This window comes from Staurois parvus, unplaced genomic scaffold, assembly GCF_062004578.1.
Source record: "Staurois parvus isolate SC_StPar_1 unplaced genomic scaffold, SC_StPar_1.0 ptg000018l, whole genome shotgun sequence".
NCBI classification, from domain to species: Eukaryota; Metazoa; Chordata; class Amphibia; order Anura; family Ranidae; genus Staurois; species Staurois parvus.
In genome coordinates this window covers 11,534,753-11,562,133 of record NW_028317814.1, presented here as the reverse complement: position 1 = coordinate 11,562,133, position 27,381 = coordinate 11,534,753, and the positions used below count along the sequence as shown (strand labels likewise).

The following is a 27,381-nucleotide window of genomic DNA, read 5'->3' as shown; positions in this document are numbered from 1 at the left end:
TGCAGGCAGTATGACCCTTTAAAATGGCTTCTCACGCATTCTTCTTTGCCAACACCAGTGGCAGATTCTGGTAGTTTTAATAGTGCCACTTTTACTAAATTGCACTGTTACAAAGGTAATTAAGACCATCTGTAAACTGATGTACAGAGACAGGCTGTGTAGCAAGTAGTGGTGCACCGAAATTAAAATTCTGGTGCCGAAACCGAAAATTCAGAATACACTTGGCCAAAAACTGAAATGTGCAGTTTTTAAAAATGAATATATATATTTGGAAAAAAATACTGATTAAAAAAACAATATATACCTCAATTTTTTTGTAATATATGAAAGAGGATGTTATGGCAAGTAAATAGATACCCAACATGTCACACTTTAAAACTGCGCACGCTCGTGGAATGGTGTGAAACTGCAGTACTTAAAAATCTCAATGGGCTATGCTTTAACATTTCTACAGGTTAGCAGTGTAAAGTTAAAGAGGAGGTCCAGTGCGAGAATTATTGCTCTTGCTTGACGTTCATGGCGATACCTCACGTGTGTAGTTTGAACACCATTTACATATGTGGGAATGGCCTACGTATGCATTCACCACTACGTGGAAGCACGGGGGAGGGGGGCACTTTAAACTTTTTTTTATTTTTTTTTTGCACTGTCCCTTTAAAATAAAATTTGTAATCACTTTTATTCTTATCACAAGAACTGCATGCATCCCTTGTGATAGAAATAATTACTGACAGGTCCTCTTTATGGAGAGATATGGGGTCAATAAGACCCCACATCTCTCCTCTGCAAAATAAAGCATTGGATCATAAAAAAAAAAAAAAAGCATTGATCTAGTGCTTAAAAAAAAAAACAAGAAAAAAAAAACAAACCCGGAAACGGAATTGACCTCGCTCCGGTCCTCCAATGGCATAGAAACGAGTGGAGGCCATCTTTCCTTCACTCATCTCTATGCCCAGTGCTGGGATCGTTCGAGTGGCTTCTGGTGGTGGCAGCGGCGAGGGGCAGCGTCGACAGCAGGTGGGCGGCGGGGTTTATTCGGCACCTGTTTCTGTGCTTTTTTTTTCATTTCAGCCGAAGGCCGAAAAGGGGTGTTTTCGGCTGAAACGTTTCGGGCCCTAGTAGCAAGTGCAATTTTTGTCAATGCTACCTCCTCCCCTCCCCACCTGTCACTGTTTAAGGATGTACAGCTGACAGCCTCCTAGCAACCAGTGACACTGACTGTGGGCAAAGCCTGATGGGGGAAGCTGAAGGACTAGTTCCCCATTAGGCTGCATTCACACTTGAGTGTTTTGTAGATTGCAGCTCCAAAAATGGTCAAACGTAAAAAAAACCGAAAAAAAAATCAGTTCTTTATTGTACTTGTTCATGCGATCAGGTGTGAACAGGCACCATAGAGAACAATTTATTTTTTAAGTTGGAGCTTCAAGGCTACAAAACTCTGAAGTATGAATGCAGCCTAAGGGCTGCTCTCTCCTTGTGATTGACAGCAGGCTGTATATTGTAGGCTTCCACTGCCTGCTGTCAAACACAAGGGGAGCAGACCTGATGGGGAACTAGTGCCTCTGAGACCCCCATCAGACTCCACCCACTCAGCTACAATGCTCGGCCGCTGCAATGTCTGTGTGACAGCTGCAGCGGCAGAAGGGGGATCAGTTGCGCTGAGCATGGAGTGTTCGTTTAGACACTCCAGTTCTTAATGGATGTCCTAAATTCATGGACCTGCTGTCTGCATTGACAGGTCATGCGGAGGCTCATTGGAATTCTAAAGAGCGTCATAGACACATTATGAATTCCCCGGAATGCAAACACTGTGTGTTGTGTTGCTCTGTTAAAGGGTCATGCACATTTTTTTCATTCATTTTGGTACATTGGTAGCCCAATTATATTGAATGGACTGCTTTAATGCAGTCCTTATGTGTGAATGGGCCCTTAATGTTCTGTTGCAAACTGTAAAGTGCAAAAAAAAAAAAAAAACATCTTTCAGATTAAACTTGAAAAATGACAGCTGATTGGGTACCATGAGCAACACAAGTACATTCCTGGTAAGGTCCAATACTGTTTTACAGCAGTTCTATTCCCTTTTCTCAGTAGCAGTCGGCATCTTGCTCCTCTCCACCACACAAAGTGGCTCTGATGTCCTGCAGGAGGGACAGGGGGGATTCCTGGAGGTAGTCACTACTCTTTGACAAGGAATACTTCATACCATCCAAATCCATTCTTTCCAAGATGTTAGTGACCCAGTTAGTGTCCAGCTCTTTGTTCCCATGGGCTGCACTGTGTAGGTGTTTCAGTGTACATTCTAGCCAGTCTCTCCTATGCAGCTCTGAGGGAACCCCTCTTCCCTCACACAGGGACGGCTTTACAGACAGCAGAATTTCACAGGCTTTCAGTGCCACGGGTCTGTCACAGTCACACAGACAGCTCAGTACAAACTGGAAGAGGCCTGCATGTTCACATCTTAACAAAGCATCTTCTATGGGGAGCATCCTTTTGTTACACGGTAAGCTTGCTGTGTATGGACACCTCTGACAGTTGTCTATTGCAAGGGCCCTGGATATATAGTCATTGGCCAGATTCAGCGCATTCACCTTCACCTCCCAATCCAAGTCACTGAGCGTCACTTCCAACACACGAGCCACAAGCAACTCTGTGTCATGGATCTCTGCCATGTGACCTTTCTTTAGCCAGTCAGTGAAGACCTTTACCACAGCCCTCCTGGGGAATCCTTCAGTATCCTGGCACAAAATTTCCATTAAGGTTGGCACCAGATTCTGTCAAGGAAAAAAAAAGTAAATTTAAGAGTTTTTTTCAGTGAAGTACTAGAGTAAATGTGTGCAGTTCATGAACAGAATAATGGGAGTATAAGCATGTTTTTCAGTGTAGTCGTTTTGTCAGCGAGCAGACTTTGTGCATAGAAGGGTAGAGACTGCAGTGCAGGGGTAGAGGAGGACAGTGGAGACCAATAAGGAGACACAGAGACTGAAAAGTGGTCAACACTGGAAATCTAGAGAACAGTCACCGACAAAAAAACTGTTTCTGCTGGATTCACTGACAGTTTATTATACTATAAAAATATTAATCACATTCTCTGCAAGTCATTTATAGAAAAAAAAAAACTTTTTACCAGCTGAGGTTGCTATTACCAATGGAAGAACATCTCATTTTAGAAAGCCATTCCAGCCTCTGCTAATTGATAACACCACTCTGGTTTGGCTTTACAGCATCAGGCTCACTGGACAAAAGGTGATGATGTTGATTCATTGAGAAGCGATAATATAGAAAGATGAATTGCTGAACCTAGGAAGATGAATTACTTATCTGGAGACACTGTCACTTTGCCCCACAGCTGGCATCAAAATAACATGCTGGGAATTTGCTAAGACTGCTGCAGACAGAACCTGGAGCATCTGTGCAGAAACTGATTGGATACTAACTATGCAGATATTCTGTGTGTTGAAGTAAATCCCCCTCCCTCCTCTCCCCACACCTTGTGAGACCCTAGAAAAAGCGGTACATCACACAGTGCCCTGAAGTAGCGATTGTTCGCTGGGCTCAAGCACTGTTACATGGGCAGAAGCTGTCAGGAATTAGAAGGTCGGGGGCCCCTTTGCACAGATTCGGTCAACTAGCCCTGGTTCACACTGAGTGCAATTGAAATCATGTTACTTCACTTGCAGAGATGTCAATGCAAGTCGCACCTAAAATCAGCAAAAAAACAGTGTAGGAACTAAATTTCAAAAGAAGTCAGAGTTGCAGTTGCACCAATTTGAACGGTTTCACTGCCGACAAAAGCTTGCGACACGTCATGCAATTCGGTATTGTCAAATCGCACGATAAGTCGCACAAGGACTTAAATCAAGAATCTATAGAAAAACAACACAATATTTACAATTTTACCAGTGACCCCTATATATATATATATATATATATATATATATATATATATATATATATATATATATATATATATATATATATATATATATATACACACACACACATATATATATACACATACACACACACACACACACACACAAATATATATTTTTGTTCTAGAATTTGGTTACTTTTAATGAAGGCATTCAAAAACTTTGGATTGCCATCTAATGTTATGACTAATTGTAATGAATTAAAAATCTTATCCTCATCAAAAACTTTTTTGCCAACTGCACATGAGCAATACTTATATTAGCTCCAATTGCTACCTGAATTCCTTTTTTTTTTTTTTTTTTTTTTTTTTTTTTAATACTGTACCTCTTACATTTACAAGCAGGATCAATAGTATTGCAAAAGTGACAGTTATTGGGGTTGGAATTTATTTTAGCACTTGAGCAGTAGCAACAACTTTTTTTTTTCCTTTCAATCTATTTACTTTCTATAGATAGTTAACAAAAATAGTTTCAAATAGGATTACTGAAATAAATATTATACAGCATTCTTTAAAAAGAAGCTTTAAAAAGTGTTACTAAACCCAGGACCTTGCATTCACTATATCCGGTCTCCACAGTACACAGAACATGGAAGTGCTAATATTTTAGTAAATATAAACTGCTAAATACATTATCTCATCAGCAGTTAGAGCAGTTTTGTGCCTTTTCTCAGTATCTGGCCAAGCACAAGTTAATCTTGTAGGAGGAGTTTTCATTTTCCTCTGACTGTCCTATGATGCTGCATAACCCCTGACCCAAAAGAAACCAGGCCCCCTCATACTGACTTCTGCAGATCAGTGAGCAGACTTCAGAAGTAGGAATTTAGGTAAGTTACCATACCTCTGTTGATCTTCCTTTGATCCAGAGTGTTCAATGTAAACATGCTTTAAACTCCAAGGTTGGAGCTCTACCTTGCTGCCCTGCAATTCAAAGTTTTCTATTGGTCATAAAGACATGGCACCTTGTAGATTTGTAATGGGGAGCTACAACTTCAGCGCTAGATTTCACTGTTTGCATGTTTCATGTTTCATGTTTAGTGGCGCAAGAAGGCCTAGAAAGATGCTGAAAGGTTATGCGTGGGACCTCAGCCTGATTGTTGTTAGCACAGCTTTTATGTAGACTTACTATTCAGCGTGTCCCTTAAGTCTGGACACATAGGAAATATCATTAACTATATGTTTTTTTCCTCAATATGCATTTTGCCTGTGTCCAGACTGTAGAGACACACTGTAGAAAAACGTTAAATAATTGTCATTGTAAAATAATATCCAGAATCCAAAGACACATACTTCTCTGTTCAAAGCTTCCATGGACAAGATACTGCTGGAGGAAGATGTGGGCTTAACATAAGCAACATTAGCAATTTGTCCCATGCAGGTCACAGCACTTGCTCGAACATAACTCTCTGGATCCTTGAGAAGGTCTACAGCCAGCTGCAGAAGTCCAGGAGAACCCAAAACTTGAAGAACATCTCCATGTCCTACAAAACAGACACCACAACTCAGAATCTTGAAAGAAATCTATGAAGTTAACAAAATTACCACTTGCAATGTTGTACAGGCAGGCTGCATTTAACTTTACAGTGTTTCTGCTGTGTCCTGATGTTCCCTAAATTTTGTATGATGTTTTTTTTTTATACATGACAAAAGGATTCTCAAAGCACAAAAGGGAAGAGTTACTGCTGTAATGACCTATTCGAATTCTATAAAAAAAGAAAATGGATTGCTTCCAACACAGCTGAAAGAGATGAATGTGTGGAAAGCAGACTGGGTTCCACTTGCTGGCTGGACAGAAGACTGCACAATGTTTTTATACAATCTTTCATAACCTTACTTTGAAAAGTAAAATACTGAAGTAGAACTTAAGTCACAAAATTAATTCCTGCTAGACCACTTCAGGCTGGCCCCTTTTGCAGGTATAGCTATGTGAAACATTAATCACTTAAGCTCCGGAAGATTTTACCCCCTTCATTTTCAGGCCATTTTTGCTAAACGGCACTGCACTATTTAAACCAGTGTTTTTCAACCTTTTTTGTGCAAAGGCACACTTTTTTCATGAAAAAAATCACGAGGCACACCACCATTAGAAAATGTTAAAAAAATTTACCTCTGTGCCTATATTGACTATATATAAAGTAATTCTCTTGAATAGGAATCAAACACAAAGAAATTATTTTATAATTACTTTATTATGAAATAATAAAGTATTTTATAATTGTTCATATTTCTGTTTACTTACTCAGTGCGAAACCTGGGCCTGTTTGGCTGAACACAAAGCTGATATTCTGGCAGGAATCGAATAATTAATCCCCTATATAGTAATTCATCCCCCATAGTAATTCATCCCCCATATAGTAATTCATCCCCCATATAGTAATTCATCCCCCATAGTAATTCATCCCCCATAGTAATTCATCCCCCATAGTAATTCATCCCCCATATAGTAATTAATCCCCCATATAGTAATTAATCCCCCATAGTAATTCATCCCCCATATAGTAATTCATCCCCCATAGTAATTCATCCCCCATAGTAATTCACCCCCCATATAGTAATTCATCCCCCCTATAGTAATTCATCCCCCATATAGTAATTCATCCCCCATATAGTAATTCATCCCCCATATAGTAATTCATCCCCCATAGTAATTCATCCCCCATATAGTAATTCATCCCCCATATAGTAATTCATCCCCCATAGTAATTCATCCCCCCTATAGTAATTCATCCCCCATATTAATTCATCCCCCATATTAAGTCCCCAAGCCCCCCCTGTGTCAATTCACTTACCTTTGCTCCGCGCGTTCCTCTCGCCGTTCCGGTGTAGCATGAAAATCTGTCTCCTATGAGGATCTGTCCCCCTCGACGTATCTGCGCATGTGCCACTTTCAGGCATTAGCAGCCGATCGGCGATATCCGGCACATGCGCAGATACGTCGAGGGCGACAGATCATCCTGACAGTATCACGCTCCGCGGGCCGGATTAAAAGGTCCGCCGGGCCGTATACGGCCCGTGGGCCGTAGTTTGCCCATTGCTGTTCTAATGATTGGTCTATTTGTGAGCCGAGGCCACATGTTACGGATGAAATTGCAATTTTTCCCACGGCACACCAGACAATATCTCACGGCACACTAGTGTGCCGCGGCACAGTGGTTGAAAAACGCTGATTTAAACTGACAACTGCGTGGTCATGCAACACTGTACCCAAACGACATTTATATAATTTTTGTCACACAAATAGAGCTTTCTTTTGGTGGTATTTGATCACCACTGGGTTTTTAATTTTTTTATTATATAAACAAAAAAAATCATAAACTAAAAAAAACCAAAAAAAAAAACCACTTTCTGCTGTAAAACATATTCATTATAAAAAATATAAAAATCAAATTTCTTCATAAATTTAGGCCACAATGTAGTTACATATTGTTGGTAAAAAAAATCCCAATAAGTGTATATTAATTGGTTTGCCTGAAAGTTATACTATCTACAAACTATGAGATACATACTGGAATTTGTATTTATTTAATACTAGTACAACTATTAGCGGGACTGTGATAGTGCAAGGGGCAATCTGACACTGACTGACTGACATCACCAATGACACTAGTACAGTGATCAGTGCTAATAACTGTGTATAGTCACTGTACTAATGACACTGTCGTGAAGGGGAAACCTCTAAGAGCAGTCAAGAGGTTAACTGTGTACCTAACAAGTGTTAATGTGTGCATTGTGTGCTGCTTTTCACTAAACATTAATTTGTTTCTTATCTCTGCTTAGCAGGGAAAAGAAACAAAGCACTCGTTCCTTCTGTATAGAGCCCTGTGTTGTTTAGCAACACAGGGCTCTAGGCTATGAGTTGACGCAGCCAATCAGCAGGTCCCAGCCATGAATTATTGGCCAGGATCTGTTGACAAACTCCCAATGTGGTAAATCACAGAGGAGTAGGCGGGCAGGGGCAGACACGTGCGCCCCAAGCCCAGAAACAGGCAGTGACGTACCACTATGTGCTCTGGAAGGTCGGCAAGCGGGTAAAAATAAGTGCCTATACTGTTTAAAATCCAGCAATACGCCATCTCACCCTGCTCTGCACAAGCTCAGTTGCTCTCGGCATTGTGCAGACAGTGTAGAGGCTGATCTGCTAACAATCTAAAGACTTATGGTTGTTCAGTGGCTCTGGGCTTCAGCAAAATGGCAGCCTTCAACAAGAAGAAAGAGGAGTAATACTGGAGGCAATTTACAGCACACACTAATTTTGGTAGCATAATTATTAATGTGAAATGTACTGTATGTTCCTTGCTAAAAAACATTATTCTTATCGAGCTTTTATGGATAAAGTTCCACTTTAAAAAAATGTATGGACAATGATAAAGAAAATATGAAAATAAAACTATACATTTTTCCATAGGCAGTAAACTCTCTTCCATATTGATTTAAATATTCTTAGTTTGTCTCATGGCTTGGTATAACCACTTGCGGACAGGCTTAATATATGCATACGAAGGTCAGCAAGTGGTTAAACTATCCCTTCAACACTGCATGTCTATGATGTGCTATACCTTTATCAAAGCTCAGAAGGTGAGTGATGAATTCTAGAGTACTATCTCGAACCTCCCAACAGGGACTACACAAACGTTTCATCAGCACGGGGCAAAGATCTAGAAAGAAATTAAATATTAAATAAAACCTGAAGTTCAGCATAGTCATACACAATTAGCTGGTTAGTTTATTATGTTAGCACTCAATCAAGGTATGGTTGTATAGCTTTGTATGTAATGTGACATGCCAGTCTAAACTGCAGTTTAAGGGCTTTCTGGCCCATTTCATTTAAAAACAAAAAGGAAAGTACCAACAAAGTTGCCTACTCACGGGATTTTCAACAGTGAACAGTCAACAAAATTGCCAAGCTGGCTGGCTCTCTTGTTAGCAGCACCGATGATATCATCTTTGGTCTCCCAGACTCACTCAGCTTTAGTTACAGAACCTAGCTGCATGGACCCAATCCTCCCTTCTTGATAGGGTTCTCCTGGCACCCCGGGCTCTCCCACTCTTCATAGATTTGCAGATCTTCTCCAGTCCCCCAGCCTTGCTAGTTGCTAGTCAGCTCCCTCAGTCCCCCCGACTTGCTCAACTGTCCCAACTCTTCCAGTCCTGCAGGTAAGGAATGTCTCCCACATGGAGTTCTGTCTCCTGAGTCAATCACTTCTCCTGGCTGGAGCACACACTTGTCTCCACACAAAGGATCTGTCTCCAAATGGGAGCTTTGAGCTATGGCTAGGCCTGGCCTATAATGAGTCTGCACACCTGTGCACTCACATGGTCTGCAGTTCTCCAGCAAGACCTGGACACTATGAACCCTTCAAGCTCCAGACCCCGATCTGAGATTACAAAGCCCAGAGCAAGCTGCAGCCACAATCTTCTCCACTCACAATAAACACTTCTGAGCCTATGTCACTCCTATTTCCATTTCCATAGATGCAGCCTGCACTGTCAAGGGTAAATTATTTTTGTATGTAGATTATCATGTACTTAATTTGTGCAGGAATGCCATTTGCAGGACTTGTTTATGGTACATCATATTGCAAGTCCCTCCTGCTATACTATAATAATACTTTTTCTTATTTACCCTAACTGTAGGTCTGTTCTGTGACATTACAACTTGGAAACCCCTACCTTAGAACTTTTGGGAAACTGCCAAGTTTAAAACAAGCCAGCTACATAAAGTATGGAGCCTGGACACTCCCTATCACTCCCTTTCAGATAACTCTCATCGTGAATATGAAATATTTATAGTCTGATTCCAGTTTAATACATTTTTTAGAAAAAACAAATGCACATTAGAATGGGGAATACAGCATAAGGATTTGGCAACACAGGTGAGTCTCACACTCCTCTTCCATAAAAACATTGTAGAGTCAAATGACTAGAAAACAGAGCGGATAAATCAGATCAACAAAGAAGAAACATAGAGGTTGATTTACTAAAGGCAAACAGGACTGTGCACTCTGCAAGTGCAGTTGCTCCAGAGCTTAGTAAATGAGGTAAAGCTTCACTTTGCAAAGAGACCCAATCACATGCAAGGAAATAAAAAATAACAGCATTTTTACCTGCACATGATTGAATGATGAAAGTCAGCAGAGCATCTGCTCATTTACTAAGCTCTGGAGCAACTGCTTTTGCAAAGTGCATAGTCTGTTTGCCTTTAGTAAATCAACCCCATAATGATAATTTTGTGAAGCTGCAGAGGGAACTGACCCAATATTGTACTTTGCTCTACACTCTGCTACCAGAAACTGCCTTAATGGTGGTGAAGACGGCACACACAGAATGCCAACTCAAGAAGTTCCACCAGGAGCACCTCCAAGACCAAAGATTTTATATCCTGTGAAGTGATAGGTCAGGGAAATTAAATATGAAGTAAGCAGCCTCATGCTCTGGGCTATACACATGGATCTGTCTCTGCCGGTCCAATATTCTTTAAAGTGGAGAGGTATCTGTTACCCCCAAATCACACTATTAACTGAAAAGAAAACTATTACGGCTTTGTATTAATTTCATATTAGTACTGTTTTTTAAATAATATGTTGTACATCGGTTTTTATTTGAATTGGCCCAGGAACACTTGCTGTCCAGATTCAAACTTTGATTTGAAGTCTGCAATTTAGGGGGTTGGCAGAGATGATATTGCTGTTCAACATCTGAAAGATGAAACGTACTCATCACATACGCTTCTTATCACGATTGTTAATTTGGTTACTATTTAGAGATATGTTTGAACTGCTAAAAAAATCTACATTATTTCCTGCCGACTCAAGAGAGAAGAGCCCATTCAGAGGGTGAATTTCATTTAAAAACCTGGTGTTTTTGTATTGAAAATCCCATTCAATTCAGTACTTTCAAACATCTCTAACCTTAAACTGTTGCTTTTAAAGTGTAAGTCCAGCAAAGAACATTTAAATGTATAGATTGAGGAAGGGTTAGAACACCTCTGTAACATTCTACTGCTATGGGAAATCCGTTAGAGAGATTTCCCCTCCTTTCCTGTGCCTCTGCCAAATGTTTTACCAAACAGAAAATGAGGGAAAATCAGCAACAGGGATAATCTGACAAGGGGGTCTAGCCTACACATATACATGTATTTCGTTCTGTGTTGCCCATAGGAGATGTACCCATCACTTCCTGTCTAGTGAAACCAAAAAAGTGTGAGAAAATCTCTCTGCCGAGCTCCAGATAGCAGTAAAATCTGACAGCTCACAATTTCTCAACCTCTCTTATAAAATCCTTGCTATACTATGTCAGAAAGGAGATAACTATCCTTTGCAAGAAACTCTCAGTCTCTACTAATATGTTTGATTAACTTACTTATCAGAGTTATATCAATGCATAAAGTAGCATACTTATGTAATTCCTGTCCAGCAAAATCTAAAAAAAAAAAAATCTGATCTTGAATTAAGGTTTGGTGTGGGGAGATATGGATTGAGATATGCACTGTTCTGAAATTATACCCATGTTATTCTGTCATATCTTCTGTGGATTCATCCCACAAGAATTTCTTTCACACTAATTTCTGGGTTCATGTTGCTTCTCTCCTATGATCCCAGGATAGTTACTCGGCTGTGACTATTTCTAGGCAGAGCTTTTTGCTTTCACAAGGATGGGAGATTCATTCAGTATGACCCATGTAGAAATACAATTTAGAAAAGACACCCTTCTGGTTATCCACAGACCACAGAAACATAAACATGAATGGCAAACTGTGGAACATTGTATGTCATGTTTTCAAACCTTCTAGAAAACTGTGGCTTTCTTCTTTGTGCTCAGCAGAGGTGTAGGAAGCCTGAAGCCACTTCAGTGAGGCCTGGAAAGCTTTTTTCAGAACCTAAAATGAGGACAAAGGGGAATCAAAGGAGACATGTCTGGAAAGGCTTCCAGCGATAAAACACATAAAATATACAGTCACCACAGCGTGCCTTACTCCAGCACATATGTATGTTTCTGTGCAATACAATAAAAAAAAGTGTATGGCTCTTACCGTTGGGTCGGTTTCTGGGTTCTCCAAATATGCACAGAGCACTTTGTGTGTTTTCTCCAAACCTTCCTGCCTCACTACAATGCAGAGACAAATTTCAGAAACATTACAGCATTATATTCTTACGGTGATTAAAAGCATATGAAAACTGAAAATGTATTTTTCAATATCATTGGCATCATGCTTTACTGTATACAATTATCTTAAGCAAACATTTATTGTAAATCTATTGACATGTTTCTTACAGGGATTTCCTGATGGTATTAGCACTTCCTTTGCAGGCTGACAATGCTACCTTGCAATTAACAGCAGGCTCCCATGCAAGAATTAAAATGTATGTAAAGCCAACAGGTTTTTTTTTTTTATTTGAATAGAGTAAAGAAGGGACAAAACCACTGTCAAATTATATTTTGCTGTTTTTGTACAGATGGAGTTTTCCCATTACTTCCTGTTCTGGTGCCCCATCAGGAAATGAGAGGAAATCTCTCCAAAATGGATGGATCGCCTATCTTTTGAGAGTTGTCAAATGAACAGTTGTGCCCAATGGAGAACTCTCCCTCAGCCACTGCAGCTCAAACTTTTTGTATTTTCCCTCATTTTCTGTCAAGGTGACAATGGTCCTCAGAACAAATAGAGGTGTGAATCACCTCAGTGAGGACACAGACAGCAATAAAAGCTTGACAAAAGGCCTAATCCTTTCCTACTCTATCCAAAATGTAAAAAAATGCTTTTATGTACACTTTAACCCCACCCACCATCATATAAACCTGCCAGATTTTAGGTTTTTGGTAATGTTTAATCTGTGCATTGGTATTTTATATAACTGTGCAATATTTAGCTCACATGGCCAAACTGAAAGAGCTCCGATGGCATCCAGCGCTGACCTTTGAACTCGAAGACAACCTATTAAGAACCTGCTGAAGTGGGACCCTTCAGGGGACGCACACACTGACAGACCGATGCACAACTTCAGCACTGACACAACAGAATTCAGAACAGAGTCATGGGGAATCTGTGTCGGAAGACAGCCCTAATAAAAGATATTACAGAAGGTAAATAGAGGGCATACTACACATATTTCCAGGGTGTGCTGTAATAAAAAAAAAACGTACCTTCTCACTCAGATCTGTTAGATGGCTCAGACACTGACACAACAGTCCAGTACATGAAGATTTTGTAGACAGGAGGCTCTCAACAAGGACTGGATCGCACACAGGTTCATCTAGAAGACCTACAAAGCCAATGCATATACATGTCTAGATGCTGTAACTAATGAAAATACATATTGTATGGATGTTATAGGAAATCTTAGGAAAGCCAAAGAAATGGCATGACCTTGAGATATCCTTAGTAGGCCATAACAAGCTCTTTCAAATTCTAACTCGGATGTTCCTTAGTCTGCTTTAGTCTGTCAAGTATCATAAAATTAGCAGAGCCAGGTCCTTATTCTACAGACAATGAAGGTGACACTTCAGTTTTAGAGACACAGTTGCACATCTATGGATATCGTTCCACCTTATTTAGGCCAAATATGGGAGAAGCTAAATCATTTTTAGACCTCATCAAACGGATAACTGTCTTTTTTTTTTTTTATGTGAAGCATGTCCCCAACCGTTACCCAAAAAAAAAATGACCAGCTAGGATGAAAGAAAAAAAAAAAAAAAACTATACCAAGATACCTGAAGCATTTGGTTGTATGCAGTTATTGGATGTTTCTACTCCTGTGAGACATAAAAACTTTGACACATATGTCCTGCATGTCAGTGTAAATTACAGTGAGAGTGGTGAGGAGTTTTCAAAAATATTAAATAATATAAGCCCCACATCAGAAGCAACAGATGGAAGCTGCCATGCCTGATCTTTGAGGCTGAATGCCAATGGTTTCAGCAACCAGAGAAACTTGGTGCTATTTTAAAAACAGAGCTGGCACAGAATACTGCTATACCAACTCTATTTTACAGTGGTAGTTGGGACGCGAGTGCTTGAGTCAATTATATACATCACGGTACTGGGTATATAATATAAAATACCAGAGTTTGGCTCCGTGCACATGGGCGTCAAAATCCATCCATCCAGATGCCTTTAGAGATCATTTATAAACGTATCTGGAAGCATGCAATCCTTTGCTATGGCTGAATTCACAACTAGATGTTAAGGTGTCTAGGTGCATTTAGTCTAGCTCCATTTAGATAAACAAGAATTGTGTACATCCCAGGACCACTTAGTCTGTTTTTCTGAAGCTACAACGAGCATAAACACATCTAGATGCAGGAGCAATTGATCCGAGAAGTATAAAGTTCGTTTATACTTCCCAGATCAATTTCTTTGGCATAAATGCAGGCGACCTGTGTGCATCAGGCTTTAAAGTGAAGCTAAACTTACATTTCCTTCAACTGTCCCTGTCTCTTGCCAGCAACTTCTGCTGGGTGCTGGTTTTCTGACATCCTCATGGGCCAGCTCAGAATGATATCACTCCTGTGCATGTGCAGGAGTCAGTCATTCCGGCATAAAGAAACTGTGCCGGTGATGCAAGCTGAGCTGCACATGCACAGCTCAGTTTATATGCTGCAGAAGACAGCGAGCAGGCAGGTTAGTGTATTTTATTGCAGAACAGACATTGCATGTCTCTTCTTCAATAAAGTGTCTGTCTGCTTGTACTTTTTCAAAGCGGGATGTTCTTTTCGCTTGGAGGGACCACAACCTGTTAGGTTTGCAAGCTTCAAAGGGATAAGTAAGCCATTCACACTGGATCCTACAACATAATGTTGTAGAATGGTTTTAGAGACTGTGACAGAAAACCCATGTGAAGGGAATAGTAATTGTAGCAAGATTTCCAACTTGTCCTAACAGTCACTTCCCACTGAACATTTGTTGGACCAACTGACCAACTATTTCTATAGTAATTCTAGTGCTGAACCGCAGAATACCTGGCTGTCCAAAATTATCCTCTGAAACGCTCAGTATGCAGTCCAGTGGGTGGAGCAGTACACATAGAGACTGCAGGCGGACATCCTGTGGACTGAAAAGAACAAACCCAGAGTAAGCATAAAACATCCTGCAAGTCATACAGCACTGAATGTCAACTTTGGCAAAGGCAGCGCCATTTAAAACTGTGCAGAATTTCAGAGTATGTTCTAAACCTCTCAAAAGGCACCTGAATGAGGTAAATAATCAGTTATCCTTTAAATAGGTCTTTAATGCCACAAGATCAAAGTGACCTTATAGGATGCACTCTCATTAAACTTATTTATTAAATTGGAAGATGTAAAATTTACCCTTTCAAGACTTTGTGGCTTTTTAGAAACTCATAGCAATCTACCAGGCTTTTGTGAAAACCTTTAGCTATCCATCATAACAAATGCAGTGTATTCACATAAAACAGCACACTGTAAAAAAAAAAGGCTACTATCCTTAAAGTAAGACCCCTGACAGATATACTAACTTACCATTGCTTTAAGTTTAGAAGCCCAAAAGTTAGTGAACCAGCTTGAAGAGGACTTAATTCTTTTAGAATACATTTGACCACCATCCACAGATCACTGTCAGCACTGTAGAACATGGGGAACCTATAACAGAAATAAGGAATTGTTTTTAAGCAAATTCCCAGATATGGGAGATGTGAAACCAAAACAGATCAAAGTTTATTTATGGTTATATCTTAAAAAAAGATGGTGTTTCTGCAATATGGCAGTGTTGGACTAGTTCTTTTTCACTAGACCACAATGGAGAGAATGCTCCATCACCACACTAGTGGTGACGCTTTAAGGTAAGCCAATTCTTTACATGTCCAGGATACTGAATAATAACAGTTATGACAACAGTAGAGAGATTGGGAACCAAGCTGCTGAGTACCAACACTTGGCTTGGGTCAAGAGATCAATAAAGATTCAGGATTATGTGACAAATGGGTGTCAATACCTGGTCAAAGTAAGCAGCAGACCCTCCAGATGAGGTGACCCAAGGACGGGTTTATGATTCAGCAAAGATTTTACCAGCTCTGACATTCTTGGCCAAAGAATGTCTATCAGTGTATCTGGGGAGCCCCTGAAGATGGCGGTCAGAGCTTTTAAGGACTGTGTCACTAAATGGGTAGTACCGGAGGTGAGGAGTTTCTCTAGATATCTGAAGATGGTTTGTGCCGTGTCTGGTAAATCAGATATACATCTGTTGTCTGCTTGTCTTTCCAGGGTCACACTCATAAGGAAAACGTGAGCTACAAGGCCATTCGCAGCAGATGCAACAAACAGGCTGGAGTCAGTCAGAAGACCTAACATCACTTCTGTCAGCCCTACAGGAAGAAAGAAAAGATATATTGAGTGACATATAATAGAAAACATTATATGTAGAAAGTCTGAGTCATCTGTTTAGAGGCTGCTAATAAGGTAAACAATAAAGTAGTACACATATAAGCATTTCTATCTGATTTCTCATCCTGCCAGCAAGCTCTCAGTGTTAAGCTGGCCATACACGTGTAGATTTTCGGACGAGAATATTCGTATGAAAATACTTTGAAAATTCGGTGAATGGATGAATGTCATTCGAAAATTGTCTTTTGCTTTTAATATTCGAATTTAAAATGAATGTAATTTCTGAATGATAACCACATACACAGGTCAAAAATTCATTTGAGAAAAGTTTTCCTTTCTGCCCCTTTGAATTTTCTCGTCACTGCTGTCGAAAACGAACATAGATTTGACCCCACTAATGATTAGAAAATCAAATTAATATTTTTGAAACTAAAATCTATACATGTATGGCCAGCTTTAGCCTTGCAGCACTGTACAATGAGGTGCAGACTATTTTGCTGACACTGCTTGCTCTTCCTTTCCCAGTCTGCTGTTTCATTGATTGCAGGAAGTGAATATAAAGAGTATGCATTTACCATATTAAAATTTGGCAGAGGGTCTAACCCTTCCCCACTCTATGCACTGCCTTTAGATACACTGCCTGCATTTTACCCTGCATGCCTGCCAGTCAATGTAACCCTATGCCCTCCCCCAACCCCCCCACCTCCATTTTTCAGAACTCTACAACCACGCCGTCTCCTCTTTCTTATCGTATACAATCCTCCCAGATGAATGCCAGCTGGAAAATGTGAATTATTTCAGCTTAGTATGGGCCAGGTAGTATTACAACATACTTCTTGTAGAAGGGTAAAGCATCCTATTCACATTTTGATAAAAGAGCAAACTGATTCTGCAGCTTTATAGTGCATGTCTCCCTTGTTCCCTGCTGATCCCCCCCATTCCAGAGATCCTATGCAAATACTGACTTTCTGAAAGTCAGAAGCTGTATAGTCCTAAGCACACCTCCCCACTTCAAGGGACAGTGTTCGGGACTTGCAAGAAGTCACCTGTGCACCAAGTACAGCTTTAAGGGATGTGAATGTACAATATATATGTACAGCCAGGGGCGGGATTGCCCGAGGGCCCGGGGTCAGTAGGTGGCCCAGTAAGAGGCTCACGAGGCACAACTCACTAAGTGGTATCTTACCGCATCCGAGTATGTGGTAGGATAACGCATAGCATTTTTTAAGAAAAAGTTTGAATTCACCAAAAAACACTACTAAAATACGGCATGAGTTATTTTGTCAAGTTATGCGGTATTTATTAGTGAAAACAATGTGTCAATGTTGCAGCTGTCAGCGGGGTTCCCCACTGGCAACTGAATGTATAAGAAAGAATTGCCGGCAAATAATTTTAAAAATCGGCGTGGGGTCCCCCCTCCATCCATCCCAAGCCCTTTGAGGGGAACCCCCACAGCAATATTTTTTTCAAAATGGTGTGGGGGTCCCCCCAAAATCCTTACCAGACCCTTATCCGAGCATGCAGCCCAGCAGGTCAGGAGAGGGTCCCCTCCTAAAACATACCAGGCCACATGCCCTCAGCATGGGGGGGGGGTGCTTTGGGGCAGAGGGGGCTTCCCCCCCCACCAAAGCACCTTGTCCCCATGTTGATGGGGACAAGAGCCTCTTCCCCACAACCCTGGCCGGTGCTTGTGGGGGTCTGCGGTTGGGAGGCTTATCGGAATCTGGAAGCCCAAATCCCACCCCCCTATGTGAATGAGTATGGGGTACCGGTACCCATTCACAAAAAAAAAAAAACCAGGAGACAGTCTTTGACAAGTCCTTTATTAAAAGAAGAAAAATAAAAGAATGTCCCCGAAGTAGATCCAACGTCAATCAAGATGCCCGCCGCTACCTGGAAAAAAAAAAAAAAAAAGGCTCTGCTTCCTATGCTGGCTCCCAGCCGTCTGACTGCTCTGTAGGCTTGACAGTTCTTAAATATGTAAGGGGCGGGGCCACCGGGGACATCACGTGTGAACCCACCCCTTGTGGCATCATCAGCCGAGGCATGCTGGGTCAATGATGTCACAAGGAGGTGGGGCCACACACACGTGATGTCATTGGGTGGCCCCGGCCCTTACCTATTTAAGAACGGTCAAGCCAGCGAAGCAGTTAGACGGCTGGGAGCCAGCGTCAGGAGAAGAGCCTTTTTTTTTTCGGGTAGCAGCGGCAAGCATCGTGATTGACGTTGTATCTACTTTCGGGAACATTCTTTTATTTTTCTTCTTTTAATAAAGGACTTGTCAAAGGCTGTCTCCTGTCTATTTTCACACTACATTTTTTTTTGTGAATGGGTAGCAGTACTTTGCACCCCATACTCATTCACATGGGTGGGATGGGGAGGGGGGGGCGGGATCCAGGAGCGTCCAGATTCCAATAAGCCCCCTGCCTGCAGACCCCCACAACCACATGCCAGGGTTGTGGGGAAGAGGCCCTTGTCCTCATTAAAGCACACCCCCATGTTGACGGCATGTGGCCTGGTATGGTTCCTGACCCCTTTCCTGATCTGCCTGGCTGCATGCTCAGATAAGGGTCAGATATAGATCTAGGGGGAGACCCCCACGCCATTTTTTTAAATTTTGGTGTGGGGTTTCCCCTCAAAACCCATACCAGACCCGAAGGACTTGGTATGAATAGAGGGGGACTCCACGACCTTTTCATTATTTTTTTAATAATTTTTAATGCCCTTTCAATGCAGCTCAGCTGCAATATGTAGGTGGGGTGTTGTGTGGGTGTGGCTTTGGCTTGAGTGTAGGCAGAGACAGAGGGGGCCCTATTATCTCTTATAGCCCAGGGGCCCCATGAGTTGTCAGTCCACCCCTGTGTACAGCGCTGCATAAATTGACGGCACTATATAAGTACCTGTAATAATAACAATAATTAATTATTGCTCCCCAGATCAAGAAGTTCATGTTTTTCAGAGACCATTGCAGATCAGAGTGGCAAACAAGTGCTACTAGCAGACCCTGAGATGGGTTGCTTTGCTTTTTATCTGTATGAGACAGATTTGCTTTAAGGATTGCAAAACTGCTGAGCTGGGTTAAAATGAAGACCTGAGCAGCAAACATGTCATGAAGAAACTTACAACTTTTAGTATACTCACCACCCCGATGTAGAAGGGTAAGAGCCTGCTTGTGCTGTACCATACAGAGCAGTCCTTGTATCCAAGCTCTCCTAACTGACGCATCTTTCCATGTTACATTATTGTAGCTCCATTCCCCAAACATATCCTGTACAACATCATTAGCCTGCAAGGAGTGACAGTGTCAGAGGTGATACTCAACATGAGGACAGAAAGCAGTGATTCACTAAGATGATCAATCAGAAAATTACAAGTACGAAATTGTTTATTAACCACTTGCCGTTCGCCTGCTGTTTATAAACGGCAGGACGGTGGCACTCCAGGGGCGGGTTGCCGTTCATAAACAGCACCCGCCTTTTCTAGCTGTGCGCACTCCCTGGGAGCGTGCAGCACCGCGATCCGGTGCCCGCTGTGTCCTCCGGACACAGTGAAACACCGATCGTCGGACGGGACCTCGGTCCCGATCATGTGATCACTGATTGGCCAATCAGTGATCACATGCAAAGTAGTAAGCAAGATGTCACTTGTGACATCATTGCTTACTACGTGTGAAATCTGTGAATGATCACAGAGGTCACATGGTACAAGGCTATTCACAACAGCCTTGTACCATGTGACAAGGTGTGACCAATCACAGATCACTCAGTATTTCTCAATGGCTGCAAGAATGCAGACAGAGAGAAAGAGAAATGATTGCTTTTACATCCTATATGGGTGTAAAAGCAATCGCTGTTAAAAAAAAAAAAAATCTTCATCACCCCCTACAAGTAGTACAGTGTCACCATGGTGACACTGTACTGCTAGGGTGACAGTATGTAAAAAAAACCCCAAAAAAACCCATAAATAATAATATAAAAAAATAAAATAAAAATGTAAAACAAATGTTTAAAAATTATAATTTTTGGTTATAAACTAATTTGGCTTATTTTTTTTTTTTTCTAAAAATATAATGGAATACATTTTGGTCAAGATTTATGATGAAAGATTATTTATTTGCAAAATTTTATAAGAAAAACACTTTTTTTCAAAATTTTTGGACTTTTCATTTACATAGCAAAAAAAATAAAAATCCCAGCGGTGAATAAATACCACTAAAATAAAGCTTTATCTGTCTCAAAAAAATGGTAAAAAATTAAAATGGGTACAGTATTGCATGACCGCGTAATTGTCATTCAAAGTGTGATAGCGCTGAAAGCTGAAAATTGCCCAGAACAGGAAGGGGGTAAAGAGTTCATGTTTATTAGAAACACAACATAACTATTATTATTATTTTTTATTTAGCTCTAACATGACCCAACACTTTACTAATTGCACAAATGTTTCAAATCCACAACTCAGAAACTATAGAGGCCAGAGACAGCCAATATGTGGACAGTCACTGAAGGCCTCTCCATCAGAAATGTTAGTTACTTAGCTATCATTCTAATCAATTGTCTCTGTACTATCTAAATATTATCAGCTGAAATTACTAGAAAATGAACCAAGTTAGGCTCGTATGCCACTGGCCACAGGATCACATGGTCTGTCTACGTACATGTACTACAAGACTTCTGAAGATATGGTATTGTTTAGTGGACCTATGGCAAATGGATGAAAATGTCATAGGCAACTGCTGGGCTTGAAGCTCAACTACATTTTTTCCCAGGAGTTCCTTCCACTTTTCTTACCTTCCCCATCTAATTACCACCCCCCTCATTCTTTCTTGTTACATGTGTAAGTGTGACTTAATGACTCCTCCTCCTCCTATATGACTTAAATCCAACTATTGTGGAGATCTGTGATGTGACAATATAGAAACTAGAAACACAAATACCCATCTCAGCACTCCATCGGACCCAAGATGTAGGTCTGCAGATGTATTTTTACCTTACAAGAGAACACTTAATTGTTATCTCTGACTTTCTCCCAATAAAGATTTATATATGCTGACATGTGCACATGTGCTGGGAATTATTTTACTGTATGTCATTATATGGTTATCTACACTGTCGGAATGCTTCTTATGTATGTAAATTGGCTGCTTGTATTTCCTTTATTGTCTTTAAAGTAGAAGTTTACCCAAAACCTAACTCTAAACCTATTCACTGTCACATTCTAGAATTAAACTATCTAGCCCTGTAAAGAAGAAATCGCTATACACACCTCTTCTGCAGCTGCTTGGTCCGGTCCCACGCTGAGCTGTCAGCGGCACCTTCAGTGTGTGCAGGAGAGGCAGCCGACAACAGAAGCCCCATAGTAAGTCTAAGGGTAACATAACTTTCCGAGCATTTCGCAGCCGTTGTTGGTTCTCTCCTGCACACAGCATCCGCTGCTGGAGACCAGACCGGATCAGCTTCAGAAAAGGTATGTATAGTGATTTCTTCTTTACAGGGCTAGATAGTTTAGTTTTAGCATGTGGCTGCGAGTATGTTTAGTTAGTTCGTTTTGGGTGAACTTCTATTTTAAGTTCTGTTATATTTTTTAAAAACCCAATAAATGAATTTGTTTCAGACAAACATATATGTACCCACCTGCAGATACTGAAATCCTCCTTCCTGCGCTGCAAACATGCCCACCAGTCTCATAGAGAAAGCCAGGAGGCTGGGATCTGGATCTCCCATATTCAGAACCTGCTGAAAAAGTCCTACAAGACATGGATTCTCTTCCAGGAGCATTTCTGGAGGATCTACAAAATACAAATATATAAGCCAATCATATTATCTTCCCCATAAAAGGATAAGAGAACTCAGTGAGCGCTAAATATAAAAGCAGCTGTGCACAATAAAGGAAACCATAAACCTTTCAAAAGACATACAAGGTAAAATAGGTGCAGCGCTTAAAATGTAGTCCTGATAAATGTATAACAAATAGCTCATGCATAGGATAACAGTCCACAATGAATAAAAGAGCTCAGAGGTGACTTCAATATTCCCAAAATCGTCACTTTATTAGAATTGGTGAGAGGCAGGATATGTATAAAATGCGCACTCACCGGACGCGCAAAGATAATGCGCAATGTGTCAATAAATGGAGGTCTGCCAGGGGTTTTTTTTTCTTCTTAGTGCAACAAATATTTCTCTTGCTGATGGCTTTGTGCACAGACTGTTTGCGTCCAGGGTCGCTCATGCTGCAGGAAATCATTCCATGTGCAATTACATGCAGACGGCTGCAGAGCCTCTCATAGATTTGTACAGGCTGCGCACTCTAATCGAATACGCCCAGCCATACCCTCCACAGAAACACACTGATCCAGGCAGTATACAGCCTTGCATACCCATGAGAATATACCTTGAAGTTGATGGCACTTACCAGCACCAAGCAATGACTTGAACCAATCTAGCAGTTTCTCATAGATGGAATCATCTTTTACAAGTTGTCTGCTGTCAAGCAACACTCCACAGACGTGAGGGAGGAGCTGGGAACACTCGGCATCCATAACCAATCCTGGAAGAAACATTTCTCTGCATTAGACATGAAGCCGGTTATATGAACTCTAGGCACAGTGCACATTACATATGTTAGTTGGCGCTTCCTTCAAAAGCTTCTTTAGCTGATCTCCAGGTGAGATGTAGGAATGGTGATGAGGGCAGAGCTCACAAAGACACCAATCACCAACAGTTCCTCTGTGATCTATGACAAGTCTGCCAGTCAGAAAGTACAACTAGAGGCAAAATGTTTTATTTTCATTTTGAATAGTGCAAGGGAGGGTTATAACCACGGTCAGGTTTTTATTTACCATCTGTGCCCCTCTTGGAGGATTTCCTGTCACTTCCTGTCCCATAGCCAAAACAGGAAGTGAGAGGAAATCCCTCCAATGTGAGGGCATCACTGGTTGTCACCAGAACTAGTGTCCCCAGTGGAAGATTTCCCCTTTATTCCTGTTCTGGTGACAACCCAAAATTTGGGATTTTCTTTCACTCATATTCAGTCTTGGTGTTCATGGTGAATAGGACAAATAGAGAGGGTGAATCTCCCTAACAGGGGCACAGGCAGCAATAAAAACTGACGGGGGTTCTAATCCCTCTCCAATCTATCCCAAAACGGAAAAAAAACATTGCCTTTAGTTTTACTTTAACCACTTCCCGTCCAGCCCATCTATATAAACGGCCGGACTGGAGCATTGCAGGAGCGGGTGGACGTTCATAAACGACCTCCCTGCCTGTGCGCACTCTCTGGGAGCGCGCGGCACCGCGATCCGGTGTCCGCTGTGTCCTCAGGACACAAGTGGAACACCGATCGCTGTATGGGACCTCTGTGTGAGGTCCCGATTCATGTGATCACTGATTGGCCAATCGCTGATCACAATAATAGTAATAAGCAAGATGTCACTTCTGACATCATTGCTTAGTACTAGTGAAATCTGTGAATGATCACAGAGGTCACATGGTACAAGGCTATTCACAACAGCTTTGTACCATGTGACAAGCTGTGACCAATCACAGCTCACACAGTATTTCTCAATGGCTGCAAGAATGCATCCAGAGAGAAGAAATGATTGCTTTTACAGCCTTTATGGGTGTAAAAAAAAAAAAAAAAAAATCTTCATCACCCCCAACAAGTAGTACACTGTTACTATGGTGACACTGTACTGCTAGGGTGACAGTGTGTAAAAAAAACAAAAACAAATAATATAAAAAAATAAAACAAAAATGTCAAAATTGTTTTTGAAAAATTATAATTTTTGGTTATAAACTAATTTGGGTTATTTTTTTTTTTTTACTAAAAAGATAGCGGAATACATTTTGGCCAAAATTTATGAAGAAAGATTATTTATTTGCAAAATTTTATAAGAAAAACACTTTTTTTTCCAAAATGTTTAGACTTTTTTCATTTATATAGCAAAAAAAATAAAAATCCCACCAAAATAAAGTTTTATCTGTCTCACAAAAATGCTAAAAAATTAATATGGGTACAGTGTTGCATGACCGCGCAATTGTCATTCAAAGTGTGACAGCGCTGAAAGCTGGCCTGGACAGGAAGGGGGTGAAAGTGTCCGTACTGGGAGTGGTCAAGTTTAAAGTAGAACTAAAAGCAAAACTTTTTTTTTTATTCATTTTGAACAGAGCGAGGGAGTATTATTAACCAGGTGTTTTTTTTCCCACCTGTATCCCATAGGAGAGATTTCCTGTCACTTCCTGTCCCATACCCTAAACAGGAAGTGAGGGAAAATCACTACAAAATCAAAGCAGTATTGAATACAAAACCAAGAGTGTGATATATTACAGCTAACCAATCATTAGATGTGGTGGCTGTATTAGTTTTCTTTTGTTAGGCTTTCTTCTCCTCTGGTTTCATCTGGTGATCTGGCCAGTAACACACCTGTATTAGAGCGCCCCCACTCTAGATGAAGGAGTACAGGGGGCATCTTTGGACAGCAGCATTGTCAGTCTGTGGGAGGGGAGTGTTAGTTGTACTAGCAGATTTAGATACACTAACAGAGAAATAGTGTCCCATCTTTGGTGTCAGTGGGAGGAATAGTGCCCCATCACTGGTGACAGTGGGAGGAATAGTGCCCCATCATTGGTGTCAACGGGAGAAATAGTGCCCCATCACTGGTGTCATGGGAGGACTAGTGCCCCATCATTGGTGTCAGTGGGAGGAATAGTGCCCCATCATTGGTGTCAGTGGGAGGACTAGTGCCCCATCATTGGTGTCAGTGGGAGGACTAGTGCCCCATCATTGGTGTCAGTGGGAGGACTAGTGCCCCATCATTGGTGTCAGTGGGAGGACTAGTGCCCCATCATTGGTGTCAGTGGGAGGACTAGTGCCCCATCATTGGTATCAGTGGGAGGAATAGTGCCCCATCATTGGTATCAGTGGGAGGAATAGTGCCCCATCATTGGTATTAGTGGGAGGAATAGTGCCTCATCATTGGTGTCAGTGGGAAGAAGAGTCTCCCATCATTGGTGTCAGTGGGAAGAATAGTGTTCCATCATTGGTGTCAGTGGGAGGAATAGTGCCTCATCATTGGTGTCAGTGGGAAGAAGAGTCTCCCATCATTGGTATCAGTGGGAAGAATAGTCTCCCATCATTGGTGTCAGTGGGAAGAATAGTGTTCCATCATTGGTGTCAGTGGGAGGAATAGTGCCTCATCATTGGTGTCAGTGGGAAGAAGAGTCTCCCATCATTGGTATCAGTGGGAAGAAGAGTCTCCCATCATTGGTGTCAGTGGGAAGAAGAGTCTCCCATCATTGGTGTCAGTGGGAAGAAGAGTCTCCCATCATTGGTGTCAGTGGGAGGTATAGTGCCCCATCATTGGTGTCAGTGGGAGGAATAGTGCCCCATGATTAGTGTCAGAGGAATAGTGCCCCTCTGTGGCTGGCAGTGGGAGGGACAGTGCCTCGGGGGCCAGATAAAAGCAATGGGCCGCAGGTTGGAGCCTCTTGTTGTAGATGAAGGTGTCCATCCCTCCCATAGTGCAGTGTGAGGGGGGAGCTCCACCATTCCTGTCCCCTCAGCGAGGAGCTGTGTGTGCCCACTATTCTCCTGGACTGAACACTTCCATCCCCCTATATACACCTCACGCGGGGAGCTCACCGTCTGCTCAGCTACAGCAATCCTCTCAACTCTCTTCTCGTCCCACAAGAAACCACAACGAGGCCTGGGACTCCCAGAAGGAGGCTTGAACAGCGCAGGACTAGGAAGAAGGAGCTGAGAGGATGTCTAGTACACTACATTTCCCCGCATCCCACCTCAGCATCATCTGCCTATAGGGAGAGAGAGTTGTGTCACGTGCCTGTAGTAGCCTGTACTTTTTTTCCCAAACCAAGTATGGCGGCGAGTGTCTCAAGGTGCTGTGCTCTGAGAAATGTCTCCGGGTGTAAAGGATGTGATTCTTCGTTCCTTGGTTTCTGTTGCTAAGGACTCACTGAGCAGCCCGGAGCCTGAGATTGTCCGGCCTGTGTACTGCTGGATGGTGGGGTGCAGGGTGGGGGCACATCTCTGATCACCCTCTGGGGGGAAGGTAAGTGACTGTACAGGAGGTGGGTTCACATGTAATGGATGGTGGGGTGCAGGGTGGGGGCACATCTCTGATCACCCTCTGGGGGGAAGGTAAGTGACTGTACAGGAGGTGGGTTTACATGTAATGGATGGTGGGGTGCAGGGTGGGGGCACATCTCTGATCACCCTCTGGGGGGAAGGTAAGTGACTGTACAGGAGGTGGGTTCACATGTAATGGATGGTGCGGTGCAGGGTGGGGGCACATCTCTGATCACCCTCTGGGGGGGGAAGGTAAGTGACTGTACAGGAGGTGGGTTCACATGTAATGGATGGTGGGGTGCAGGGTGGGGGCACATCTTTGATCAACCTATGGGGGGAAGGTAAGTGACTGCACGGGAGGTGGGTACACATGTGATGGATGGTGGAGTGCAGGGAGGGGGCACATCTCTGATCACCCTCTGAGGGGAAGGTAAGTGATTGCACAGGAGGTGGGTACACACGTGATGGATGGTGGGATGCAGGGAGGTCACCCTCTGGAACGCTTGTGGTACAGTAGACATGTGGACACCTAGGAACGCTTGTGGTTCAGTAGACATGTGGACACCTAGGAACGCTTGTGGTTCAGTAGACATGTGGACACCTAGGAACGCTTGTGGTTCAGTAGACATGTGGACACCTAGGAACGCTTGTGGTTCAGTAGACATGTGGACACCTAGGAACGCTTGTGGTTCAGTAGACATGTGGACGCCTAGGAACTCTTCTGGTTCAGTAGACATGTGGATGCCTAGGAACGCTTCTGGTTCAGTAGACATGTGGACGCCTAGGAACGCTTGTGGTTCAGTAGACATGTGGACGCCTAGGAACGCTTGTGGTTCAGTAGACATGTGGACGCCTAGAAACGCTTCTGGTTCAGTAGACATGTGGACGCATAGGAACGCTTGTGGTTCAGTAGACATGTGGACGCCTAGGAACGCTTGTGGTTCAGTAGACATGTGGACGCCTAGGAACGCTTGTGGTTCAGTAGACATGTGGACGCCTAGGAACGCTTGTGGTTCAGTAGACATCTAGGAACGCTT

The 27,381-nt window shown here is 42.0% G+C and overlaps 2 protein-coding genes across 2 annotated transcripts in view; one reads left to right on the top strand and one right to left on the bottom strand.

The window, feature by feature from the left end:
• Positions 1–240: 240 nt before the first annotated feature.
• On the bottom strand, positions 241–26,012 carry BRAT1 (BRCA1 associated ATM activator 1). The gene is made up of 14 exons (XM_089682594.1): positions 25,901–26,012; positions 22,673–22,807; positions 21,895–22,049; positions 19,406–19,550; positions 15,876–16,245; positions 15,404–15,523; positions 14,885–14,976; positions 13,070–13,188; positions 12,801–12,987; positions 11,961–12,034; positions 11,714–11,807; positions 8,488–8,586; positions 5,222–5,412; positions 241–2,771 (listed from the first exon to the last, which is right to left on the bottom strand). Exons 2-14 carry the CDS (start codon positions 22,797–22,799, stop codon positions 2,085–2,087), a joined length of 2,460 nt encoding a protein of 819 aa, XP_089538720.1. The 5' UTR covers positions 22,800–22,807; positions 25,901–26,012; the 3' UTR covers positions 241–2,084.
• IQCE (IQ motif containing E) overlaps positions 25,959–27,381 on the top strand; it is a 95,729-nt gene continuing 94,306 nt past the window's right edge. Inside the window, exon 1 of the mRNA XM_089682595.1 lies at positions 25,959–26,327. The gene's annotated coding sequence lies outside the window, so the exon portion shown is untranslated. The remainder of the gene's footprint in view (positions 26,328–27,381) is intronic.

Coding starts and splice junctions, on each gene's coding strand:
- BRAT1 (XM_089682594.1), bottom strand. CDS start 22,799: ATGGATGCCGAGTGTTCCCAGCTCCTCCCTCACGTCTGTGGAGTGTTG. Junction 16,246..19,405: donor TACCCTTCTACATCGGGGTG/GTGAGTATACTA, acceptor TTCTTCCTGTAG/GGCTGACAGAAGTGATGTTA. Junction 15,524..15,875: donor CTGCTGCTTACTTTGACCAG/GTATTGACACCC, acceptor TTTCTGTTATAG/GTTCCCCATGTTCTACAGTG.